Here is a 23,136-nt window from a genome sequence, read left to right as displayed (position 1 = left end):
TGTCTGGCTGCAGTCTACCTAAAAGGAAGGCGTGGGTATTGGCTTCCGCTCTCTCTGGATGGCAGGGTCTCCAGAGCAGGCTGATTACACTCCTTTCTACGTTTCCAGCAGTTCCAGGGCCAGGACCTCTGAGTTTGGTTGCTCGGTTAGCTTCTGTGGATAATGTCTAGGCTACTTGTGCACTTCCATATGGCTCACCTTCAGTGTATGTTTGCTAGATGAGTGTGCATATGTTCCTAGCAGCATACAGACTTTGAGAATGAGCATTTTGTCCTGTTGTTTGTCTAGTTTCATTAACCTCCTTCTGCATGAAACCGGTCAGTTTAGAGAGAGTTGGTTGGAGAAACCCTTCCCATGGGTGGGTCTTCCCTTTAGCCCCGTAGTTGGTCAGTGCAGTGGACACTGTGCATGAGACAAATGGCAGATGGCCACTGAGTAGGAGTTTGAGGACAGCAGAAAGAATCTGCTTTGTATCTTTGTTTGTCTGCCTCCTTTGGGCTCCCAACAGGGAATCCTTAGCTGGCAGGGCTGTGTGACCAGGACAGGAAACCTGCTCTTACTGGGGAGGGTTCTGGGAGGGGCGGAAGGGCCATGAGCATACTTTAGCGGATTATATCATCTTATTGGGGATCATTAAGTAAACAGATATTCAGTTTTTCTTTTTTAGACAACAGATAAGGACTTCAAGCCTTTCACCTTCCTTCTGAAAGGAATTTGAAAAGGCTTCATAATAATGTTATCTCATTAATACAGGCAACCAGTCATCTTCTCAGCCTGACCTTGGCTCTGGCTTCTTCATTGTGTCGATGCCTTTTCAGAGTGTTCACTTTGGCAGCATAGTCAGAAGTTCTGTGTTTGATAGCCCAAAAGCATACAAAACTCTGAGCAAAAGCATTTGCATTTACTTAATTTTAAAAATGAGCTACAGTCCAGGTGATACCAGAAATAGTGTTGAGGTGGTATCTGACTTCTCGCGAAGCTGTTTGTTTAGATCTCTGGGAGTCTGATAAACCAAGGCCATGTTTTTATTTCTAGAGCAGGGAGTACCCAAGCTAGTAGTTTTGACCTTTCAGTGTTTAGAGAAACAGAGATTCTGATTATGAGACGACATGAAAATGGCAGCTTTTCTTGTCCATTAAAACCAGGACTCACTCCTGGCCATCCTTTGTCCTTTGTCCTACAAATGAAGCAGGGACTGTGACTCTTGCTCTTTGGGGTGGTGGTATTTTAAAGAATGATCAAAATTGACCTGTTAGGTACTCATCTTCTCTGTGAGTCTTTATTTTCCTATGACGTTTGGCAGTTGAATTTTAATTCATTGGAATATAGTAAAGTAGCTTGTAAGAGCATGTTTAGAAATATATCTAATAAATCTTTTGAGAGAAAGTTTGAGAACTGCTTGCACAAGTCAGTGTTGCTTATATGTCTGCTTGTTCTTAGGTGATTGGCGAGGACAATGTGGCAGTCCCCTCACACCTGTACAAGGTGATCCTGGCGCGCAGAAGCCCAGAGTCCACTGAGCCACTGGCACTGGGGGCCTTCGTGGTGCCCAACGAAGCCATTGGCTTCCAGCCGCAGTTAACCGAATTCCAAGTGAGCCTCCAGGAACTCGAGAAGTTGTCAGGACTGATATTCTTCCCTCAGTTGAACAGAGCTGGCAATATCAGGAATATCTGTGCCGTGGACACCTGTAAGCTCCTGGATTTCCAGGAATTCACTCTGTACCTGAACACAAGAAAGATCGAGGGAGCCCGTTCATTGCACAGGCTGGAAAAAATCATGGAAAATTTGAAGAACGCAGGGATTAAACCAGATGATTACTTCCTGAGTCGCTATGAGAAGAAACTAGAAGAACTCAAAGCTAAGGAATAGTCCAGAACCCAGACAAGAAAGCCATCCCAGTTACCTCAGAAGATAAATGCTGGGCTGCTCTAAGGAAGCAGGCATGCTGTCTGCAGGCTCATGTGTTTAAAGAAATGATGGAATCCTAAATTTGACACTGAAATTCTCTCTGCACAATGAATGATCTACAATTATTTTGTCAGTATTATTATTTTTTTTTTTTTTTTAAGCTTGGGGACTAATTAGTAAGGAAGCAGTCAGTCTACAGATGGAGACTTGATCTTGTGTCAAGTTAACAAGAGGACCGTGTCACCAGGATGGCATTGCATTTATGTCCCTCTGGATAAATAGTATGGAGAAAGGCACTGTTCCCTTGTGTGCCTCCGAATCATAGTGTCTCTAATATATCTGTTTGCTTAGCTTCTTAGGACTTGCTATTGATGTTTTCTTTCCCTAGGATCTGATGAGCTTTTAGAAATTTCCATTAGCCCGCCTAGTACAGTGTATAGTATAATTTATTTTTTCTTCTCTTCTGAACCGGCAAAGCACCCAACAGCAGTGTATTCTGCTCAGCAGGTTTTTCCACGCTAAGCTCAGTGCTTTGCTGGTGTTGTGCTGTAGTGAACCCTGAGCGGAAAATACACTGGTCTTATTTTACCTGTGAGGAAGTTGAGGCTCAGAGAGCTCTGAAGCTTGCCTGTGGAGGTCTCCTTTTCAAGAAAGTCTCCTGCAACACGTGGGGCACACAGGGCTAAGAGAAGCAAGACAGAAAGAAGGGTCAGGTTTTCCCTGACAGAGACATGACCTCAGACACCTGCCACTTACTTCTGTGGGTGTCTGTGGGCTCCAGGTAAAAGAGTCTGGTTTTTGTTTGCTACAAGAACTAAAGGGACTGTAATGTTTTCAGACTTGAATCTTCCTTAGCTTGTGGAAAAATGTGAGGACGGTGCTTTGTGGGGTTAGGAGAATGCCTGCTTAGCTCCCAGGGCCGTAGTGATGGTGCGGTGCCAGCATCTGTGTCCGGCTCCCTCTGTACCTGTGGCCCTCCTGGGTGGCACAGAGCCAGGAGAGCCTGGACCCAGAGCTTCAAGGGTTGTTTGCATCATGGACGAAAGGGTAGCTGTTTTCTGAAGCAGATCTCTAGAGTAGGGTTTACCCAAGTCCTTTCATGTGGTAGCGTAACAGTGACAGTAAAATATCTTGGGGACACAGACTTGTTGAAATCTGTCATACCACTGCTGTCCTTTCTTGGTACCCCAAGAAAACTTTTGTGTGGTATCTCTGTGCTAGTCTCTCAGGGAGAGCAAGTCCTTAAGGCAGTGAGGAGAAGAAAATGATTTACTCTGCTGCTTTTGTGAGTAAAAGGAAGAGTTGGGAGGTCGAGCCCGGTCGTCTTAGTAACACCTTCTGTTTAGACACACTGTTCCCGGTAAGTTGTGCCGTCCTTCTCACAGATGTAGAACCAAAACGTCACTGCAGCCAAGGCCTGTTCTCCCCTCCGGGGAGGTGATGGCCTGAGGATGGAGCTGCAGGGGATGAGCCTCTGCAGCCAGCCAGTGCTGGGCCCGCCGCACGCTTGCCTTCTGCTGAGCTCCCTGCCACGCTCTCCTCCGGGGTGGTGGAGATGCGTGAGTTAAAGCATCTTAGGGTTTTATTTCTTATGAAAGATATTCCCTGGCCATGGTAAAGAGTAGAGGTAGGGACTGTAATGCAAAAAGGCCATATTTTTATATGTGGTATTTGTTGGTCTGTAACAGTGATGCTTGAATTATTGTCTGAACGCTTTCACTCTGACTTCCCCCTAAGAAAACCATGTGTCATGCTGAGTAGAGCTTAGAATTTTCCTCTGGATGAGGTCATTTGGTCGCCCCCCAGTGTGGCTGTCAGGGGCAGCAGAGCTGTGTGTCTCACCCTAGCAGTAAGTGTGTCCCTCCCGTGGAGAAACACTCTGCCAGTCCCCACCCGCCAGGGCAGGTGCAGTCCCAGTCTTGGCCTGTGTGCTCCTACTGTCCAGTCCCCCTGGGAGGAGGGCGGCCAGGCTGGATGGCTCTGCGGCGGGAAGCCTGTCTGTGGGGAGGATTTTCCCCCGGAGAGAAACCCTTTGATTTCCAGGTTGAAGCTCTTTGATCATAGGTGTGTTAGGAGTGGACCTGAAGCAGGTGGCAAAGCTTAGGTGGGCGGGCATGTTAGCCCTTAGATACCTGCTGGCATTCCACCCCATACCTTTCGGTTCTCCCTTGGGCCTTTGGTTAGAGCCCAGCAGGACAGGCAGCGTGATCCGAGGGAATGGCTCCCTGCAGAGCCGACACGACCTGCAGCCTGTGCTGGCAGGGAGCAGAGTGTTGCTGCATCCCCTGGCTTTTCCTCGGGGCATGTGTCATTGATGTCAGTTCTGTGGATTGCCCGCCCGGCGGTCTCTCCCTGGAGCCTGTTCTCTGCCTCGGCTCAGCCCTCCAGCCCTGAGAGCTCTTGCTGTGTGGCCCTGTGGTGCACCTCTACTTGCCACCCAGATCCTGCTGGCTGAGCTGGTCAGGGCTGGCCTCTCCATCTGGCCTTTATTCCTCAGTGTCATCATCTGGGATTTTCTAGAGTGGATCTAGTGGTCCTTTTTGCTATTTTAGGAACTGTTTTTTGTTTTTTTTTTTATCCTCAGTATTGTGCCTGGAGTCTGTGTACCAAGTTGACATCTTCAACCCTTTTTATTTTTTGTTTTGAGACAAGATCTTACTAAGTTGTCTACGTAGAACTTGAACTTGTGATCCTCCTGCCTCAGCCTCCTGTGTACTAGAATTTCAGGCCCAAACCATTGCTTCTGGCTAGGAACTGCACTTTGACATGGGTCCCACGTAATTTGGGGCAGTGGTATGTGGCGGTGGTAGAGTGTCTTCTCTGAAGGTCCCAGACTTGCCAGTGTGGGTGGGAGGCTGGTCTGCCCAGAGTGCACAGAGCACCTCTAGGGGTCGCCGTGGCCTAGCGTCACATGGAAGGTGCAGCCTTAGCTGTGGCAGTGCCTCTGTGGAATGGCAGCTCTCAAATTTCTGCCACCGGGATGCAGACTCGCCAGGCAGAGGAGCAGAGGTTATTCTCGCCCAGTAGGCACCGTGTTTGGCTCACAGAATAATCTAGTAGCTTGAGCCACCCTCATGTCACACTCCCTCCATATTTGCTTTCTTTTGCTTATTTGCTTTCTTTTATTTCTTGAGCCTAAAGTAATTTGTTGTTAAAAAGAGATCTATTTGCCAAAGTGATCCAAAACATCTCTTACACATGTTTTAAATTTAGGGTTTTTTCTTTTTTCTCTTTTTTTTTTTTGTTCTGGGGAATCCAGCTCATGAACTCATGCTTGCCAGGCAGGCGCTTAAATCCCCAGCCCTTTTAAATTGAGGTTTAAGTAGAATAAACCAGATACAGAAGCTTAACTATTACATAGTTTCTCTTATATGATGTATAAATAAAGAGCAAAATAAAAAAGAAGGGGACCATGAGATGGAGGGAGGGGCAAGAGAGAGGAAGGAAGGGGATGAAAAAGATTTCAGATGTGTTGTGTGTGGGTACCAGCCCCATGATGAATGTAATCGTTATTATGAATGATGTGTACTAATTAACATTTTAAAAATTTCAGTTTTAAACAGGATTCATATTCTTTACCCCATCTCTTAATCTAGAAGTCTATTTGGTTGGCTTAAAACAATACGGATTCCAATCATACTCTTGAGATTTTGATTCAGTAGATCTGATCTGAGGCTAGGACCTATATTTTTTAAACAAGAAAATAGGTGATTCTAATGTACAGCCAGAGTTTTAAACCAGACAGTTTCCTACTCTGTCCCCACCCTTTTCCAGAACAGTCCTTACATGGGCCCTCCATGTCAAGCCAAGGTCCTTGAACTCCTGAGTAGCTCTACAGGAGAACTTTATCCCATTCTTTGGGCTCCAGGTACCTGGTTTCCTTAATAGCTACATGGCTTGTGTCTTGGTATCCCCCCCAAAGCCTCACGTGGTCCTGTGTGGGGCTTTTAAGAAGTGCCGGACCTGGTGTGTGGTTACTAAATCAGTCCACTGATTGGTTTGGTACAGTTCTGGGTGTGGATAATGGGAAACCCAGCCTGGGTGTGGGTGGTACTGCCCAAAGTGGGCTAGTCTGGAAGAAATAAAAGCAAGAGGTAGGCTGCTGCCCTCTATGGACTGTTTCTCCCCGGCGATGCCCCTCACCCTGCCACCTCGAGTTGGGGCCAGCCAACCATGAATTGAAACCCTGTTTGGTACCAGGGATTAAACTCATGACCTTGCTCTTGCTAGGCAAGCATTTAGCTGCTGAGCTAAATCCCCGGCCCTGAAACCTTTATAAACTGAGCCAAAATAAGCCTTTTCCTCCTTTAACTTTGAGTGTTGGGTATTTTGTCTCAGCAATGATAAAAGTAGCACTTCCTAAAATTAAGCTGTAGTCTTTGATACAACTTCTCCATCAGTAGCAGGCCAGCTCTGTTCTAGCCCCTGTGATGCAGCGGTCACATCGCGGGAAAGCACTCAGCACAGATGACAGTAGTGCGGGTTGGGACACGCTCCTCTGTACCACTGCTTCGTGTGGAGCTTGTTTCAGCTAGTGCCCCAGGTCTTTTCCTCATGAACTGTCAGGTTCGTATCCCATGATGCATGTGCACAGTCACTTTTTGGAACACAGTTGTGGAATTTTACATATGCCCAACTCTTAAGATTTCCTCTTACAGTTTCAACCATCCTTAAACAAGTTCACAATTTTGACAAGTCTAATTTGGCCATCAGACATGTTAGCTGTGCCTCTCAGCTTTGAGACTACAGATCAAATAAACAGCGTTTCAGTGTGTTAAAAACATTGAACAAGACAGGGCCAAGGAAGATCTCTTTGGTAAAAAATTCATGTTATTGCCAACCCTGCACTCACCCAACAAGTTTCTTGTAATGTGTGCAGATAATTTCAGTTAAACTCATTGCTGTTTCTTTAAAAAGACAACACTAAACCACAGTACAGCAGTGGGTCTCTGTGGCAGTTTACCTGTGAGTCACTGGGACAGGGAGTGGCATGGCATGGCAGGGGACAAGTGGGCCGGCGCTCTGGGCTCTGTAGGGGGTTAGCTTTGGCCAGCTTCCTCCTCCGAATCAAGTTCTTGTGCACGGGCTGAGAATCACCTGCAGGAGTGTATGAGGATTGGACAGACTGTGCGGTTCAGTAAAATCTTAGCAAGTGGTAGCCATTTACTGTGTATCCTGAGAATGAGAGTCAAGGCATGAAGGTCATGGTGTTCTGAGAGGGTGGAGGACAGAGCCTGACCCCACAGTGGCATCGAGCTGTGGACCAGGTGGAATCAGTTTTGTCTCTTCCCAAATCTCAAGTCTTTGTATGAGATGTTGCTGCAGCCATTTGACAATATCAGAACTTTACAGTTTCCAAAGCACTTTCCCAGCAGAGTGTCAAGTCCATCGTTGGCGTAAGTGCTACCCAGTCTAATATTTGCCCTTCATCTCTGAAGGAAGTTCAGTTTTTTTAATTTAGAATTCAGTCATTTATGCATTTGCTTATCTTTGCCTTGCTGTGCCCTGCCGACTTCCTAGAGGTAAGCACATCATGGAGTTGGTTCCTTTGGGATCCTTGGGGGTTCTACTAGTAGTGGGTGATGGAATGTTTTGGAGTTACCCAGGTCAGAAAAGTTGAGCATACCCTAACAGCTCCTGTTCCCTCTTGGGAAGCTAGGGATTGGGGACAAAGGGCCGCTTGGTGGTTGTGGGCAAGTCTGTAGGTATTCCGTGCAGAGCAGCCGCCTGCGTCTCCTCACAGTGCTAAGTGGGGCTGATGGAGTGCCGGCATTTCCCTGGCATCCCTTCGGGCTCTGCCTGAGGCAGCCAACCCTGGTAGGGAAATGGAAGCGTCATGGCGGCAGTGTCCTGGCAGTGGGTGGGGCACGTGCTGTGTGTTTGGGTCTGGGCCAAGCCAAGCAGAGCTCTGCCCTCAACTGGGGTCTTGGAATGTGTGTGTTCTCTTCTCCAGCCCTGTCACTCCGCAGGCACTTGATGAAGTATCCTTCCTCTGGCAATGTACCCTTAAGGTTGCCTGGCTGGGAACAGTGACAAGCAAATCCTCAGGAGTACTGTGTGCTCCGGAGACTTGGGCACAGCCGGCTCCTTGTTAAGGCGCAAGACAGTGTTTTAGTTCCCTGTCACTACTGACGGAGGGCTCCTGGCTTCTGCAACCCCTAACTGCTGTGCTCTGTGTCCACTGCCTCAACCTCCTGGTGCTTCCAAGAGTGCCTTGGGCCCTTGCCAGCTGTGCCATGGAGACACAGGTGGCAGAGGCCTGGGCTGGGGAAGGCATGAAAGAGCTCCAGCCTGGGATTCTTGCCCCTACTGAGTGGAGCCCAGGACAACGTGCCACAGCTGTGCCCTCTCCCTGCATGAGGCTGAAAGCTGAGCGGACTGGCCCTCCCTGGGCAGGTGCCCTCACACCCCCATCACTGTGGCCTTTGGAGCCTCTCCTTGTTCCCAGGCTGAGGCACAGACCTTTCTGGGCTGTTTGTGGCTCAGATCCTGTCTTCTGGCTCTGGTTCCTATGTGTCCTTTGACATTGTGCATCAGTTTCCCTACCTGTTAAGTGAGGGCCGAGGTGAGGCAGCCTCCAGGGGCCCTGTCCACCTGGTGTGTCCTAGAAAGAATGCCTGCCTTGGAGAAAGGCAGCTTGCAGGAGAGGCACAGCAAGATGGGCCAGAGGCTGCAGGGCAGGGTGGCGAGGGCCTGGAGGAGGTGTGAATGAAGGAGGCAGAGCAGGGCCAGTGTGGACAGCCCTGTCCCGGCCCTATCTCCTGTCCGAGACACCCTCTCGACACCCCAGCACTGATAAGTGGGTGTGAGCCATGGTCGCCTTGTGACAGGCCCTTCAGCAGGGAGGGTGGTGGCAGGTTCTGAATTCAGACGTCAGATCTGCCCCTCACCCTGTTTCTCCGCCAGCCTGGAGAGACTCAGCAAAGCAGGCCTTGTCCCTGGCACTGCCTTGGCTTGGAGACTTAGTTCATGCTCCACGAGGGCAGGTGGGACGCAGACTCCACGGGGCTTCTGGATAGCACCAGACCATGCCTGCAGTGATGGCAGCTCCGAGCCAGCACACTGTTGCTTCTTATCATGTGTGCCAGTCCTTGAATTCCCATGGCCGACATCCCACAGCTTTCCACCCCCGACTTGATTTGTGGGCCTCTTTTCCCTAGAACCCTAAGGCATTGTTCACTGAAGGCAAAAATTCTCTTTTTTTTCTGGCTTCGTGGCCATAGGGTAGGTAGGGGAGGGTTGGAGAAAGAAACAGAAGCTTGAAACTGGGGAAGGAAGAGGGGAGACATAGGGCTGAGCCCAAGGCCACAGAGAGACCTCCGGGATGGAGGGTCTGTCCAGGCCTTTTTTCGATCTGAAAGGCGCTCTTCTGTGGTCAGATCTGAAGGTTATTTTGGTTTGTAGGCTGCAGCCATTTGTACCAGGCAGCCCCAAGTCCACGCATGCGCGCGTGCATCTGTGTGTATATACACGCACGTGAGGGGTATTCATCTTCCTCTGTGCTTCTGTCCGTGGGTTTCAGTCCCAGCTTCTGCACAGCGTATGAAGCAGCACAGCACACTGGCTAAGACACAGAGCTTGGTGCCGGATACACTGACCTGGGCTCAAATCCTACCTCTGCCATTTTGCCAGGAGGGAAACCTGAACAAGTTGCTTAGCTGCCGTGCACCTGAGTTTCCTGTCTGGGGAACTAAGAGGATGACCTTGATGATAGACAGTGCCATCTACCTTAACATAAGAGAGCGGTTCCCACTGAGAAATATGTGAAGCCCTTTGAACTGTGCCCAGCACAGTAAGTACCATGCCACTAGTAATTTTTTCATAAATTTTAATGTAGTGTCAAACTTGCAGAAAATTCTCATATACTTTTTTGTAAATTCGCTCATTGTTTTTGTCTTGCTCATTGAGCTAATCGCTCTCTTTATCCCTCATATGTGTGTTTAATATGCTCTGTGTTACATTGCACATAGACTAGGCAGAATACACCTACACATATACACATGATGCACACATTCTTTCCTCAATTGTTTGAGAATAGGTTGACTAGCACTTCTTAGGGATAAATGTGTCCTTCCCTTGTCCATCGCTGTAGCCTTTGGAACTTTTCCTCATACATTTGTGTATCATCCATATTTACATTTAGTCGCTTGTCTCAGTTTTGTTTTCAGTCTTTGTTTTTCCTTCCTTTTCCTGGGTCATCTATTGTGTTTGTCAGATACTTTCAGCCTCCTTCGATCTGACAGTTTGCCAGCCTTTCTTTGATTCTTGAACTTGACATTGTTTGAAGAGTGTATTTTAGAGGATGATGCTACTCAAACCTGTTTTGGCATAGTTTTTGGTTATACGGTTTTGGCCAGGTTGCTGTGAGGCGATGTGTGTTGGTGGGTATCGCATCAGAAGGTGGACTGTGACTTTCCTGCTTGCTAGGGGTGTTACCTTTGCTCACTTGGTTTTGGTAGTATCTGTCAAGGCCCACACTGTAGAGTTACTGTTTTCTCTTTGTAACTACTGCCCATTAGTTTTCAAACACTGATGATTTTCTACTCTGTCCTTCTTTCTGAATTTGCTAGCTGATCCTTCATGTGGCTTCTGTCTTTTGACGTATCTCCAGCCCTCCTTGAGCACTTTCTTACTTGATACCACAACAGAGTTTTCTAGGCTCCTGTGATACTTTCTCAGCTCTACCTCCGGATTAACCATTTTACCAAAGAGTGGTGAGTGGCGTTTAGAGACAAGGTTGGGGAGCTGGATGTGCAGATTGACACCAGCGCATTATTTTCATTGTCTGTTCACTCAGATGCAGTGGTGGGGAGACTGCTGAAGAAAATGTCGCTCAGCGTTGGGAGGAGGACAGGAATAAGATGACCTGTGTAAAGATGCCTCTGTCCTTCTCTGCTCTCTGGGTCTTTTCTGCCTCTCTTTCTCTCTTCATCATGACCTCATCTCCCCTTTCTTGGTCAGAATTCCTCTGGAGATTCCAGCTGTGGGAACCTCTGAAGCTATTTCCCCAGTTACGTGTATGCTGTCAGAGGCAGACAACTATGTGACCTTTGTGTGTGAACAGTCAAAGGCAAAGATAATTTATGAGAAAGTTTTCTGCTTAGAACAGTCTGGTGACAAGGTGATTGGGGAAGATGCATTTGGAAGATTTCCACCTGGAAGTGTTCCTTCTTCCTGCATGAGGGCACTCAGCCCAAAGCCTGTGTAGAGGGAGGGACAGGCTGCCCGTTGAAGGTCTGACCCTCAGCATTCTGGGAACCAGCCAGGAGGACTCATTCTCATGTCCACAGGGAGCAGGGACAGTTTAACCAGAGATGACAGACCGAGGATAGCCATTTGAGGGGCTTCCTTAGTTAAGCAAGTACAGGGCAAGTGAGGAGCCTCGCTCCCTGCTTAATTAACTGTTCTGAGACTAGATTCAAAGTGCCGTTCTACAGGGGCTAGTCTCTGGAGTGGGGGTGGCTGTCTCCGTAAGGAGGAGCCCAGAGCCGCCTGGAGGGAAGAAAGCACCGTCCAGCTGCTGCTTCTTGGGACTGAGGGAAGGAGGTCTGTTGGCGTGGAGTCTGCTGTCTGTAATAAAGGCTCTAGGCTAGGGGCCTTCTGAAACAAATCCTCTCTACAACAGAGGGTAGCATGGTGACAGACTTGCAGCAGGGGTCTGCCTGGTTGGGTAAGGCTGGTGTGGGCAGGGCTTGAGGTCACTGCTGGGAGACGTGCTGTGCTGAGATTGTGCCTGCACTCCTGGAACACAAAGCAGCTCCCAGTTCTCACTTCCTGCTGTTCCCATCCTGGTTCGTGCCTCCATCGTCTCTGTTTAGTGAAGCCACTTGACTGGTGTTCCTTGTTCTTTCTTGTCTCCCACAAGCTTTGCCCTCAGAGAAGGTGGTAGGAATTGTCTAAACCTGGTTAGCAGCTACACCCCTTGCTGCAAATAATGAGAAGTGTTTGCACTCCAACAGCTTCATGTAGCTCTGGGTCAGGCCCGGTCAGGTCCCCTCTTGTCTCTGAGTCTCCGCTTGTGGGCTGTCTGCCTGTGGGAGCAGACCATGAGCTTTCCACGTCAGGATCTCCGCACCTGCTCTCCCCTCTTGGAGATGCTCACCTCAGATCAGCTCCGCGCTGCATCCACACGAGTCTTCCCTGCCTCTGCCCTGGCGGAGTCTTGTTGCACTTCTGCTTCTTGCCAGCTTTGTAAGTAGAGCAGACCCTGTGTATAGAGGTGCGGTTAGTATTTGTCTCCCTGGCTTGGCTGTGGGCTGCATGCTGGCAGGAGCCTTGTCTGTTCTTACTCTTGATAACTCCAGAATCTCAAAGATGCTCAGAACATGTTTGTTCAACGAAGAAGGAGCCAATGCCTGCATCTCCCAGCTGGTCCTGAGCGTGGGCTGGCCTGCCTTGGCGAGAGTGAGGGAGACAACCTCCTGTCACTCATGCTGGGTGGCTGCTGCTGTTAGCCCTGCTGGCTGGGCTTTGGCCCTGCTGCTCAGCACACACTTACCCTTCAGACATCACAGTCTCCACAGGAGAGAGGATGCATGGTCAAGTGGTGGTCAGGGCTGGCTGGGGCAGACACATGGGCTCCTAGATCTGTCCTAAGCAGACTTCTCAGCAGGAGTACAGGAGCAGAGGAATTGGCCCTGTGTCAGAGGCCTGGTGACAGTGGGTGGTGAGGGCAGCAGGAGGTAGTGGCTGGCCCAGCGAAGAGGAGGCATGGGGTGACCAGGCTGCCAAGAGAGGTCTAGGGGGCGGGCGCTGAGGTCCAGGCAGAGCTGCCCACGATCAAGGAGGTGACAATGAGTGTGAAGAGCGTGTTTAGTGGAGATGAAGGGTGGCAGGACAAGAAGGGCAGAGCTTTGTCCCCTTGACCTCGCTCCTTCCCGCCCTCTTGTCTTCCCCACTCTCACCCCTGGCCCTCAGTTCTTCCGCATCTCTCTGATCTGACCTTCCAGAGCTTACAGGACGCCGGTCCCTAAGCCCCTCAGCTCCGCAGCCTTGCAGTTGCCAGCTCCCTAGCTGTCCGCCCCCCCCCCCCCGCCCGGCTGCCCTGCAGGTGGCCTGGACCCTGATGAGCGCTGAGCCCTTCTCTCATCACCTCCTCCTGGCTCCCTTGGCACCCTGGCACCAGCCCCGGATCTGCATGTGCTGATTCCCAGCCTCCCTGCCCCCCTCCCCATGGCAGTGCCCCCAAGGGGAGAATCACTTTCTTTGAGGGTCCAGCTTTCCTACACAGGTCAGGGGCTGAGGGTGGGGACTGAGACTGGGCCTGCAGAATGGTGGGGCTGCGTGGGGAGAAGCTCCGGTGTGAAGGTGAGAGTGTAGTGGGCCCCTGCAGGCTAAGGGATAGGTCCCAGGCTATTCATTTCCCTTGCTCTTGCCTAGTGTCACTGCCCCCACCAATTTGTCTTGGCCTCTCCGTCTTTCCCACATGATGCTCTCACTGACAGCTGGGAAGCTGAGCCCTGCTCCTGCTGCCTTGTGTGTAACTCTGCTGTCCCATGGCAGATGGCTGCCGGGGGTGCTCCTAGACTGGAGACTGGAAGGGTGTGTCAGTTAACAGCGTAACTACGGGGTGGATGCTACCGTGGAAATGAGGACCTGTGAGAGGTTATCCAGCTTCCCATGATCATGTGATCATTTACAGACGGAAGTAGGCTCTGAAGAGAAGAGAGAGAAAGACAGAGAAAGTCCCGGAGAGGCTTATCACCATCATCGTTATCATCATCATCCAGTGCTTCGTATATACCAGGAACTGTTGTAAATTCTCTGCGTGTCTTAGCTTCCACAGTCCCCTCATAAAGCTAAGGAGGGAAGTGTTCTCATCCCCATGTCCCAGAGGAGGAGCGCAGACCAGCACAGCGAGGTCAGTGAGTTTCCCTGGATCATGCACCAAACTTGTGGCACAGCGATGGAATGTGGTCACGTGTCCAGGGGGCTCGTTCCTTCACACGATGGTGGCCAGTGAACGTAGGAACAGATGCTCAGCATCATTATCATGGAAATGCTGATCCAGATTATAAAAGATTCCCTCAAATGGCCAGATTTAGTTACAACAAAAGTACTAAGACTGTCTATACCAAGATGGGCGTGGATGTGGAGCAACAAGAGCTCTCATTGTTGAATGAAAAACAAACACACACTTTGGAGACTATTTTGACAGTTCCTTATAAAATTAAAGACATACTACTCAGATAACCCTGAAATTCTTTTACTATTTACCCAAATGATAAAACATAAGACCTTACAAATGCTTAGTACATACACGTTCATAGCAGCTTTATTTATTGTAGACAGAAATTTGTAGACAACCCAAATACTCACCAGCTATCGAGTAGAGAACAAAATGTGATACATCCGTATGACAGATTCTTCTCATTAGGAAAGTACAGCAGAAGGACATGCAATTGCATGGATCCAAATGCATCGGGCTCAGTGAAAGCAGCCAAGTGCAAAAGGCTACCTACGGTGTTAGTTCATTTACAGAAATGCTCGAGAAAAGGCAAATCTATAGGAACAGAAAACAGCTTAGTGGTTGCCAGGAGGTGGGGATAAGAAAAGTGTTCCCTGCTGTGCGGGAGACTGAGAACTCATGTGATGGCTGTGTGCCATGTCTTGAGTAAGTGGTGGTGGCTAGCCTGTCAAAGTTTTTCAAATGGGGAATTTTGTTGTATCAAAATTATACCTCATAAACCCGATTTAGTCAAGCTTTTCTTTCTTTTTGTTTTTTTGGTACCGGGGATTGAACTCACGACCTTGTACTTGCCAGGCGTAGGCCACTGAGCTAAATGCTTTATAAACCTGATTTAAAAATGAAAACAAAGGCAGGCATTAAGATGATCTCATGGTAGATGTAAGTTACTTTTCCTGCTACTGGGACACCCACGACTTGAAGGAGAAGAGACATTTTAGGCTCACATTTCCAGTCTGTGGTTGGCCAGCTCCAAGGCAGAATGGCATGGCAGAGGGACACAGTGGAGGGGAGCTGCTCACAGCAAGTCAAGGAGCAGAGAAAGGAGAGGCCGGACCAGGAATGCACCCTTCCAGATGGTCCCTCAGTGCCCCACTGCCAACCAGGCCCACCTAACAGCACATCATGACCTAGTCACCTTCTACAGCCCCATCTCTAACACATGAAGCTTTTAGGGGGCACTCTACGCCTAAACCATAACAGTTGACCTCGTGGCAAAAATGACATCTTCAGGAAGACTCCCAGCACAAAGGAAGTGAGTCAGGCTGCTCCTGCGGAAAGAGCGTATCAGGCAGTGGGGTTGGCCAGTGCTGAGCCCCAAGCCTGATATGCGCAGCCTGTCTAGGAACCAGAGAGTTCATGTGGCCCGAGTGCAGGGAGAGACAGGGCTGCTGTGGACTCAGGCAGGGCATCGGGAGCTTGGGTGTCAAGAAAGGGCTGAGCGAGGCCTTGGTTTATCCTCTTGAGAGCTCTGGGAAGAGCAGTGTGCTGAGCTGATGGACTGTTGTGGTTGGCCAAGCCTGACATGCTGACAACACCCAGCGGGTAGGAGGCAGAGAGGCTATCACAGGAATCTAGGGGAGAGATGGTGCGAGACCATGTGGCAGTGGTGGAGGTGTTGAGGGGTGGTTGGACTTGGGATGTATTTTGAGTAGAGCCAACAGGATTTCCTGCCGGATTGGGTGTGGGGTGTGAGAAGAGGCAATGACATCAAGGATTTTGGCCAGAGCAGCTGGAATCCAGCAGGGACTGCTTGGGTGCCGTTGGTGATTGTAACTGTCTCCTTAGGTCTGGAGGTGAAATCTAGACAGAGGCAAAGGGAGGCGCAGCTTGGCGCTGCTCCCGGCTCCGGGCTCAGGAATGGGATGCGCATGCTTGTTATTCCATTACCCTTTATTTATTGGCCTTATTGGCTTTTGTCATTTCCGTGTTGTCTCCTGTCTGGACTGAGGGCTATAAATGTGATGGATTGTTACAGGATACAGGAGGCCCAATTATCTCTGGTAAACCGGCTTTTCCTCTTGGGCTAGCCTGCCCCAACCTCCCGGAAGCAACACTCAGAGACTCCACACAGAAGCAGCCTGGCCTTGGCCTCCAGGAAAGAGGGGTGCCATGGAGAGGGAGACTGACAGACCCCCATGGTGAGATGGCTCTAAAGACAAATCCTGGAAACAAGCTCAGTCCCTAGCAAGTGACCCATGCCCAGGCAGGTAGGACAACAGGACATAGCCACTGATCAGTCTACGTCCGGGGAAAGGGTTCTGTGGTGACCTTACACGGCCTTCTGGAACCCGAGCCAGTCAGTCTCTCCGCAAAGACTGGGGGGATGAGGCTTTTCTCTCCAGTAGCAGGTGCATGGCAGCTGCCTGGGATGCCAGTTCCATGAGCTGGCATGAGCGGAAGTGCTTGTCAGGGAGGTCATTGCATATGCTGGGCTCAGTCTGGCTCATGCCAGTTTGGGATACCCAAAGAGGGCAGTGCCTCTTGCTGGGCCCCATTGTCCTCCTGGGGGTCCCCAGATAGAGTTTGGCAGCTGGTGCCTTTGAATGTCATTTCTAAACAAAACCTTTCCCACTCTTTTCTGATAGTCTTCTGTCCCTGGGAATGTCCTAGTCCAAGAGGATTTGAGACAGGAGGCCTAAGATTAATTCCTGGGATTTCAGACATCTTCCTTAGCCCACACCCCCAGCACTCTCCCCAACACTGATCTCATTATCAACTCTGTCTAAGTGTATACAAGTATGCATGTGTGAATCCACATGTGTCTCCATCGGGGTGAGGGTCTCAAATGGCTGTGCATCTGACCTGCTTGCAGAATAACACAGTGAAGGGCAGGACTGCTGAGGAGGGAAGGGGACTTCAGAGGATCAGACAGGTTTGAATGGAGAGGTGGAGCCCAGCGAATCCAGTAGGGGGATCCATCGGTCGGTTGGTCTGCTTTCTCTGCAAACATTCCTAAGACCTCAAGACCTAGCTCTGGGGAGGGGCAAGAGACACAATTGTAAACAGACAGGCCTAGCCTGCCTTCACATCAATCCTGCCCACCCCATAGGGGCTTGGGCCTCATCTCCCTGCTCCTCCCAGCCTCCTGGGCACAAAGTCTTGTGGCTGTCAGGACTCATGGTGGAAGAGCGGCTGGCAAAGGGGCAGGGAGCTGCCAATGCTGTGGACCCAGGGTGAGAGCTGACATTTGTCCAGGAGTGTCTCTCTCCCTGCCAAGGGCTGAGATCCCAGGCTGCGTGCCTTCCCTCTGACACAGAAGCCGGCGTCGATCACTCAGAGTCACCGGCTGCCTGGACCCAGCCTCACCCCAGTGTGACCTGGTGACAGCTGCGGCCTAGCAGTAAGCATAGGCCTCCTCTCACCACCTTGGTCATGGCCTCGCTTGCCCCACCTCCAGGCGAGCCCACCTGCATTCCAGGACAGGAAAGACCCACGCAAGCAGCTGAAAAAGATCATACGCAGGGGCTGAGGACCCCGGACTCCAAGCCTCGGCTTTCAGGACAAGGAGCCTCGCCCCAGGGGACACCATGTTCCTGCAGCTTGTGAAGGGGGACATGTAACCTTTCTCGCTGTGTTAAAGGGTGGGGGGCTGCAGCCTTGAAGCCTCCTGCTTTCATGGACCCCCCAGTTACTGAGTTTCCTACCACGGACCAGTCACAGCATGAGCTCTGAGCATGCAACCCTGAGGGAAGCAGATACGGACCCTTTCTCTGTGTTTCCTTTCAGCCATGTTCACTGGGCTTTCTAGTCAGAGAGGATCTGCCGTCACTCACAGGTCGCGCACACACAGAACAGCACTCATGGTCACCTCCCAGGGGTACTGCTGTTCTCGAATGCTCTTTGGAAAAGAGCTGACCTTGGCCCACTGCCCTGCTGTCTGAGAAACTCCAGTTTGGCTGGAGAAAGACAACTAAGTAGATGTCATAGGAGGTTAATGTAGGCCTTCCCCACCCTGATTTTGACCAAAGGATGAAGATTCAGCATTTCAGAGTTCCAAACCACGTGTCTCTCATGGCAGACTGTTTACAAGGAAAATATCACCACTCATATGGCGTCTGAGAGAGTGGGCATGGGCTGAGGGAACCTGGGAGCAGCTTTCCTTGGAAGCAGCGGTTGCTGTGCTGTGAAGAACCCTGCCACCTTCTTCTGGTAGAGGGCCTGAGGGGAGTCCGCCAAGGGGACTTCACAGGGTCTCCTAGAGAGCTTTGAGGTGTCATAGACATGAAGTGGGCTTCACCTCAGAGAGCAAGCAAAGGGTGGCTGTGCTTTACTCTGGCCTAGGGAATTTGAGGGGAGCCGGGCCGGCTGCTCCAGTGGGGACCACAGAACGTGCTGCCATCCCAGTGTGGCCCTTGCCTAGAGTGGCTGGGGGAGCACTCTGAGTGTTTTCCTGGGGACCAGGAAGGCAGGCAGAGAGGGCCTTGGCCGAAAGAGGTTGGGGTTGGGCCACAGACGCTTATGGACAAGGGGAGACGAACCCCCAGAGGTCTCTGTAACACAGTACATTCCCTGGGTAGTGGAAACCACAGAAGGTCCAGTAGGGAGTCCACAAAACCCACAAATATTCCTGCTTGGCCTGGGCAGCTGACACCGTCCCGTCACTCCATATACTGCAGCTCTCAGGGGCAGTGGGAGGCTGTGAACAGTGACTCCAGGCTGATGTTCTGTTATGTAGGCCTAAATGCTAAATGGTCTGCCTGGGTCAGACTAGAGCCAGGGAGGGTGATCTCCAATGAATAATGCTGAAAGGAGACAGAGAGGGACAAACTAGAGGTCAGATTCTGTTCTTACAGAGGCCGTGTTTGCTCACATACTTAGGCTGCCCAGGTATTTGTGACATATTGAGTACCATGACAGTGGGAGTTCCGAAACTAGGATGGGTATTGAGGAAGGTTCTCACGGTAGGGACATCCTGCTGGGACCTGAAGCTCAGCAAAAAGGAAAACAGGTTTCTGTTAGAGGGAGCAGCAGCTGGCAAAGCTGGGGAGGAGACTTGTTGGAGTCGTGGTTACAGACCTTGGCACCATGAGTCCTGGGAGGGTTAGCCTTGATCCTGAGGCAACAGGAAGCCACTGAGAGGTTTCACCTAGGGACTGATGATCTTGGATTAAAATATCACTGGGGAAGCTGTTTGAAGAGTTTGGGATGGATGTGGTTAGAGGAAGGAAATGGTCTGGCAGTCTTCATGAAGCAAAATGCTGGTCCCATCCAAGGAAGGGGTGACCAGATGGAGCACATGGCCGTATATGAAAGATGTTAAGAAGGTTGAGACAACGTGGGGTGGGTGAGTGGGTGGGGGAGCAGGCAGTTGAACATGGCACCTGTGGTCATGCGTCCATAACCAGGTTTTGGGGCAAAAGAGGATTTCACTGTTCGAAAGGTTTTTGAGATGCTCAGAGTAGGCAGCTGAAAATTCTAGCATGGAGCCGGGTGGGGAGGCTTGGTCTAAAGGTAATGATTCAAGATTCTTGGGCTAGGGCTATAGCTCAATAGTAGAGCACTTGCCTACATGTGCAAGGCCCTGGTTTCAATCTCTGGCTGTGGAAAAAAAATGATTTGACTCTTCTTTAAAGGAAGGTATGATTGCACATGCCTCTATTACCAGCACTCTGGGAGACTGAGGCAGGAACATTGCAAGTTCAAGACCAGCCTGGGCAACTTAACAAGACACCTTTACAAAAGTTTTTTTTGTTTTTTTGTTTTTTTTTTAATTTAAAAGGTAAGTGCAGATGTAGCTCAGTATGAAAGCCCCGGATTCAATCCCCTATACCAGAAAAAAAAAAGCCATGTTTGTATTGAGTATGTTTCAGTCTTTCTGGAACAGAACCTAAGGCCTAAAGAACTTGGGCATTAGTCAGAGTAGAAAGAGAAGCAGAAAAGGCATAATTAATAAGACAAGAGAAGGCACAGGCAACAACTACATAGTCAGACAGATTGAACTTTGTGAAAATAAGAAACTCTGTCCAATAGCACCAGAGAAAATGGCAACATAGAATGGGGAAAAATCCACAAATCATTTATCTAGCAATAGAGAATTTCTAAACCTAAAAAAGCAACCAGACAAAATTCCGATTAAAAATAGTCAAAAGACTTGTTACAGATATTTTTCCAAAGAAGATTTATAAATGGTCAAAAAGTACAGAGAAAGATGCTCATCACCACTAGATACTAGTGGTATTATAAGGAGATACCATCTCATACCCATTGGAACGGTACTGTATCAAAAGAAAAAAAGGAAAAACAAATACTGGTAAGTATGTAGGAGAAATGAAACTGTTTTAGAGTTGGAAATGGGACATTCCCTGAGGAAGACAGTCTGGCAGCTTTTCATGAGAGAAAAAAATTGCTGTCTGTTCCAGCATCTCCATTTCTGGGTGAAGACACGTAAGAGTTCAAAGTAGGCTTTGCAAGAGATGCTTGTACACTCATGTTCACAACAGCTCTTATCACAACAGACAACATATGGAAGCATTGTATACATCCATCTAGTAGATAAACAAAATATGGTTCATGCACTCAAAGGAATATGATTCAGCTTTAAAAAGGAAGGACATTGCCACAAAGGTCCTGATATGGATGAACCTGGGCTAAGTGATGCAAGGCACAAATACTATATGATGCTAATTATCCAAAGCACACAGATTAGTCAAAATCACAGAAATGGACAACAGAATGGTGATTGCCAGAAACTGGGGAAGGGAGGACTGAGGAGTTAGTGTTTAATGGGTTACAGACTTTCAGTTCTGCAAGATGAAGAATTCTGGGGATGGACAGTGGTGATGGTTTGTAACAGTGTGGATGTGTTTAATGCCACCAAACTGTACAATTAAAAATGGCTAGTACGATAAACTTTACCACAATTTAAAACACTGGTGTGTGTGTGTCTGGGTGTTATGCTTTGTGTCTGGATGTTCCCACAAAACCTCATGTGGTCAGGAGGGGTGGGGTTTTTGGAGACAGCTGAATCTAGAGTTTGTGATTGGTTCATGGTCTAGTGCTGGGATTGGAAGTGTGAGATTTATACCTGCTCTAGGATGGATAGCCTGCTTACACTATAACAAATGGAAAGAAGCTTGCTCTCTCCTCTTTTGATGCTTTTGGTATATTCCACCACCATGAACTGTTGCCCCTCTGCCATACCACACTGCCTTAAAGCCAGCCTATTATAGACTGCAACCTCTACACACTGTGAGCAGATCTTCTCTCCTTTACCTTTTGGTGTCAAGTATTTTGTTCCTGTACTGAGAAAAGAAACTAAAACAGAATTTGGTACCAGGAGTGGGGTCACTGTTGTGCCTATACCTGACCATGTGGTTCAAGAGCCTTTGATTATGTCTTGTGGGAAGAGTTTGGAAAGGTCTGGAGATCCTGCCTGAAAATACAGAGCTGGAATACCTTAGCTGTTCTATATGGGAGATTCTGGTCAGAGAGAACACCAGAAGGCTGATAGAAATCCTGCCAGTAAAAACTAGGCTCAGGAGATTTCTGCATTGGTTGTTGGACTCCAGATAATGGTATGGCTTGGCAGAAAGTTCATCTGCATTTTACTCATGTGCAGAGACTTGGCCTGAGACTGAGATTAAGGGTGGCAGACTAATCTGGTAGAAGAAATTTCAAGGAAGTCTAATATTGAGGCACTAGCTTGGCTACTTTTGGGGGTGTTTAGCCAGGTTTATGCTGTGAATCAAGAGTAAAGAGCCCAGCAGAATGATTTAAAATGTGAGTTTGACCAGAAAGAAAACTTCAGTAAAGCTGTGGACTACAAAGATAGACCAGAGTAGATTTTAACTGCTTAGAAGGAAGAGTAGAAAAGATAGCCTGAGAACATTACAAAAAGCAGCCAGACTCCATCCTTTGCTGCCTCAGAATTGCAAAAGTGAAAGACATCTGCTTTGAGAAGAAAGCTGCAGAACACCATGTTCCAGAATGGCAGCAGCATAAAGAATTTGTTCCTGAGTTGGATTTAAAGTGCTCAGCAATCAACTCACTATTCACTATTCAGCAATCTACTCAACTCCTGTAGCCAAGAGAGAAGGAAGCTGGGTACTGCTGTATCTGGTGGTAGACCTCAGCATCAACCACACGGCACTGGTTGATGGTACTTACAGAACGCGGGAGATGTGGAGTTAGGAAGGCTGCCAGCCAGACTTCAGAAGGCCTGGGAGCTCAGGCAGTGTGTTCCTGAGGGGGCCATGTGTGAAGCTGTGAGTGTGAAGCCAAAGGTACAATGGAGACAAAAGTTTGGAGAAAACAGGAATGTGGATAGTTTGAGGAAAACTACAAGGAGGGAGCAGAGAGGGCCCAAAGAGAAGGCCTAGGAGCTACGACCACCAACAATGCTGTAGGGGTAGAGCCACTCAAGCCCTTTGGAGTTCAAATTTTGTCACAGATTGTCTCCAAAGCTACACGTGGATCTGCAGGACTTAATGTTTGTCCTGCTGGTTTTTTTTTTTAAATTGGTACCGGGGATCAAACTCACAACTTTGTGCTTGCAAGGCAGGCACTTATGCCACTGAGCTAAATCCCCAGCCCCGCTGCTGGGTTTTGAATTTGCTTTGATCCCATTCCTTTGTAACTGTTGGAATGGAAATGTCTGTCTTGTGCCATTGAATGTTGGAAGTTTTTAGCTTTCTTTTCGTTTGGGACTCACAGCTAAGAGGTTGCCTTAAATCTCAGAGAAGACCTGGGACTTGGACTTTTCAGCAGTGCTAAAACTGTTAGGACTTTGGTAAATTTTAGAGATGGACTAAATTCCTTTTTTTGTAAAGGAATGTGAATGAGTCTTTAGGGGTGGGGTGGAATGCTATGGTTTGTGTCTGGCTGTCCACACAAACCCTCATGTGGTCATGGTGGGGTGGGAGAGCAGGCTTTTTAGAGACAGCTGAATCTAGAATTTTTGATTGGTTCATGGCCTAGTGCTAGGGCTGGGGTGTGAGTGCTACATCTGCAATAGGGCAAGTATCCTGCGTACAATATAAGGGATGGAAAGAAGCTCCTTTCTTGTTGCTTTTGATGTCTTCCATCACCATGAACTGTTGTCTCTCTGCCACACTATGCTGCCACAGAACCAGCCGATTACAGCCTGAACCTCTACACACTGTGAGCTAAATAAATCTTTCTTCAACTTTAGGTGTTGTGTATTTTATCCTAGCAATGAGAAAAGTAACTACGATGATGGAGAGGGGAAATACGTGTCCACAGAAGTCAGAGGAGGGAGGATTTCCAGAGAGAGGCTGCTGCCACCGAGTTAAATGCTG

At 49.1% G+C, this 23,136-nt stretch overlaps 1 protein-coding gene across 4 annotated transcripts in view; it reads left to right on the top strand.

The window, feature by feature from the left end:
• Exog (exo/endonuclease G) overlaps positions 1 to 23,008 on the top strand; it is a 49,322-nt gene extending 26,314 nt beyond the window's left edge. For 3 of the 4 annotated variants that reach the window (XM_003464101.5, XM_063225173.1, XM_063225174.1), the window contains one exon: positions 1,441 to 23,008. In XM_003464101.5, the coding sequence (XP_003464149.1) occupies positions 1,441 to 1,872 (432 nt within the window). In that variant the 3' untranslated portion in view covers positions 1,873 to 23,008. The remainder of the gene's footprint in view (positions 1 to 1,440) is intronic. The other variant, XR_010039470.1, reaches the window with a different exon arrangement.
• The last annotated feature ends 128 nt before the right edge of the window (positions 23,009 to 23,136 follow it).

This window comes from Cavia porcellus, unplaced genomic scaffold (genome assembly GCF_034190915.1).
Source record: "Cavia porcellus strain 051 isolate PalLab524CR breed Dunkin Hartley unplaced genomic scaffold, mCavPor4.1 scaffold_15, whole genome shotgun sequence".
Classification (NCBI taxonomy): domain Eukaryota; kingdom Metazoa; phylum Chordata; class Mammalia; order Rodentia; family Caviidae; genus Cavia; species Cavia porcellus.
The sequence above is the reverse complement of the archived record's forward strand: the minus strand, read 5'-3'. Positions and strand labels throughout refer to the sequence as shown.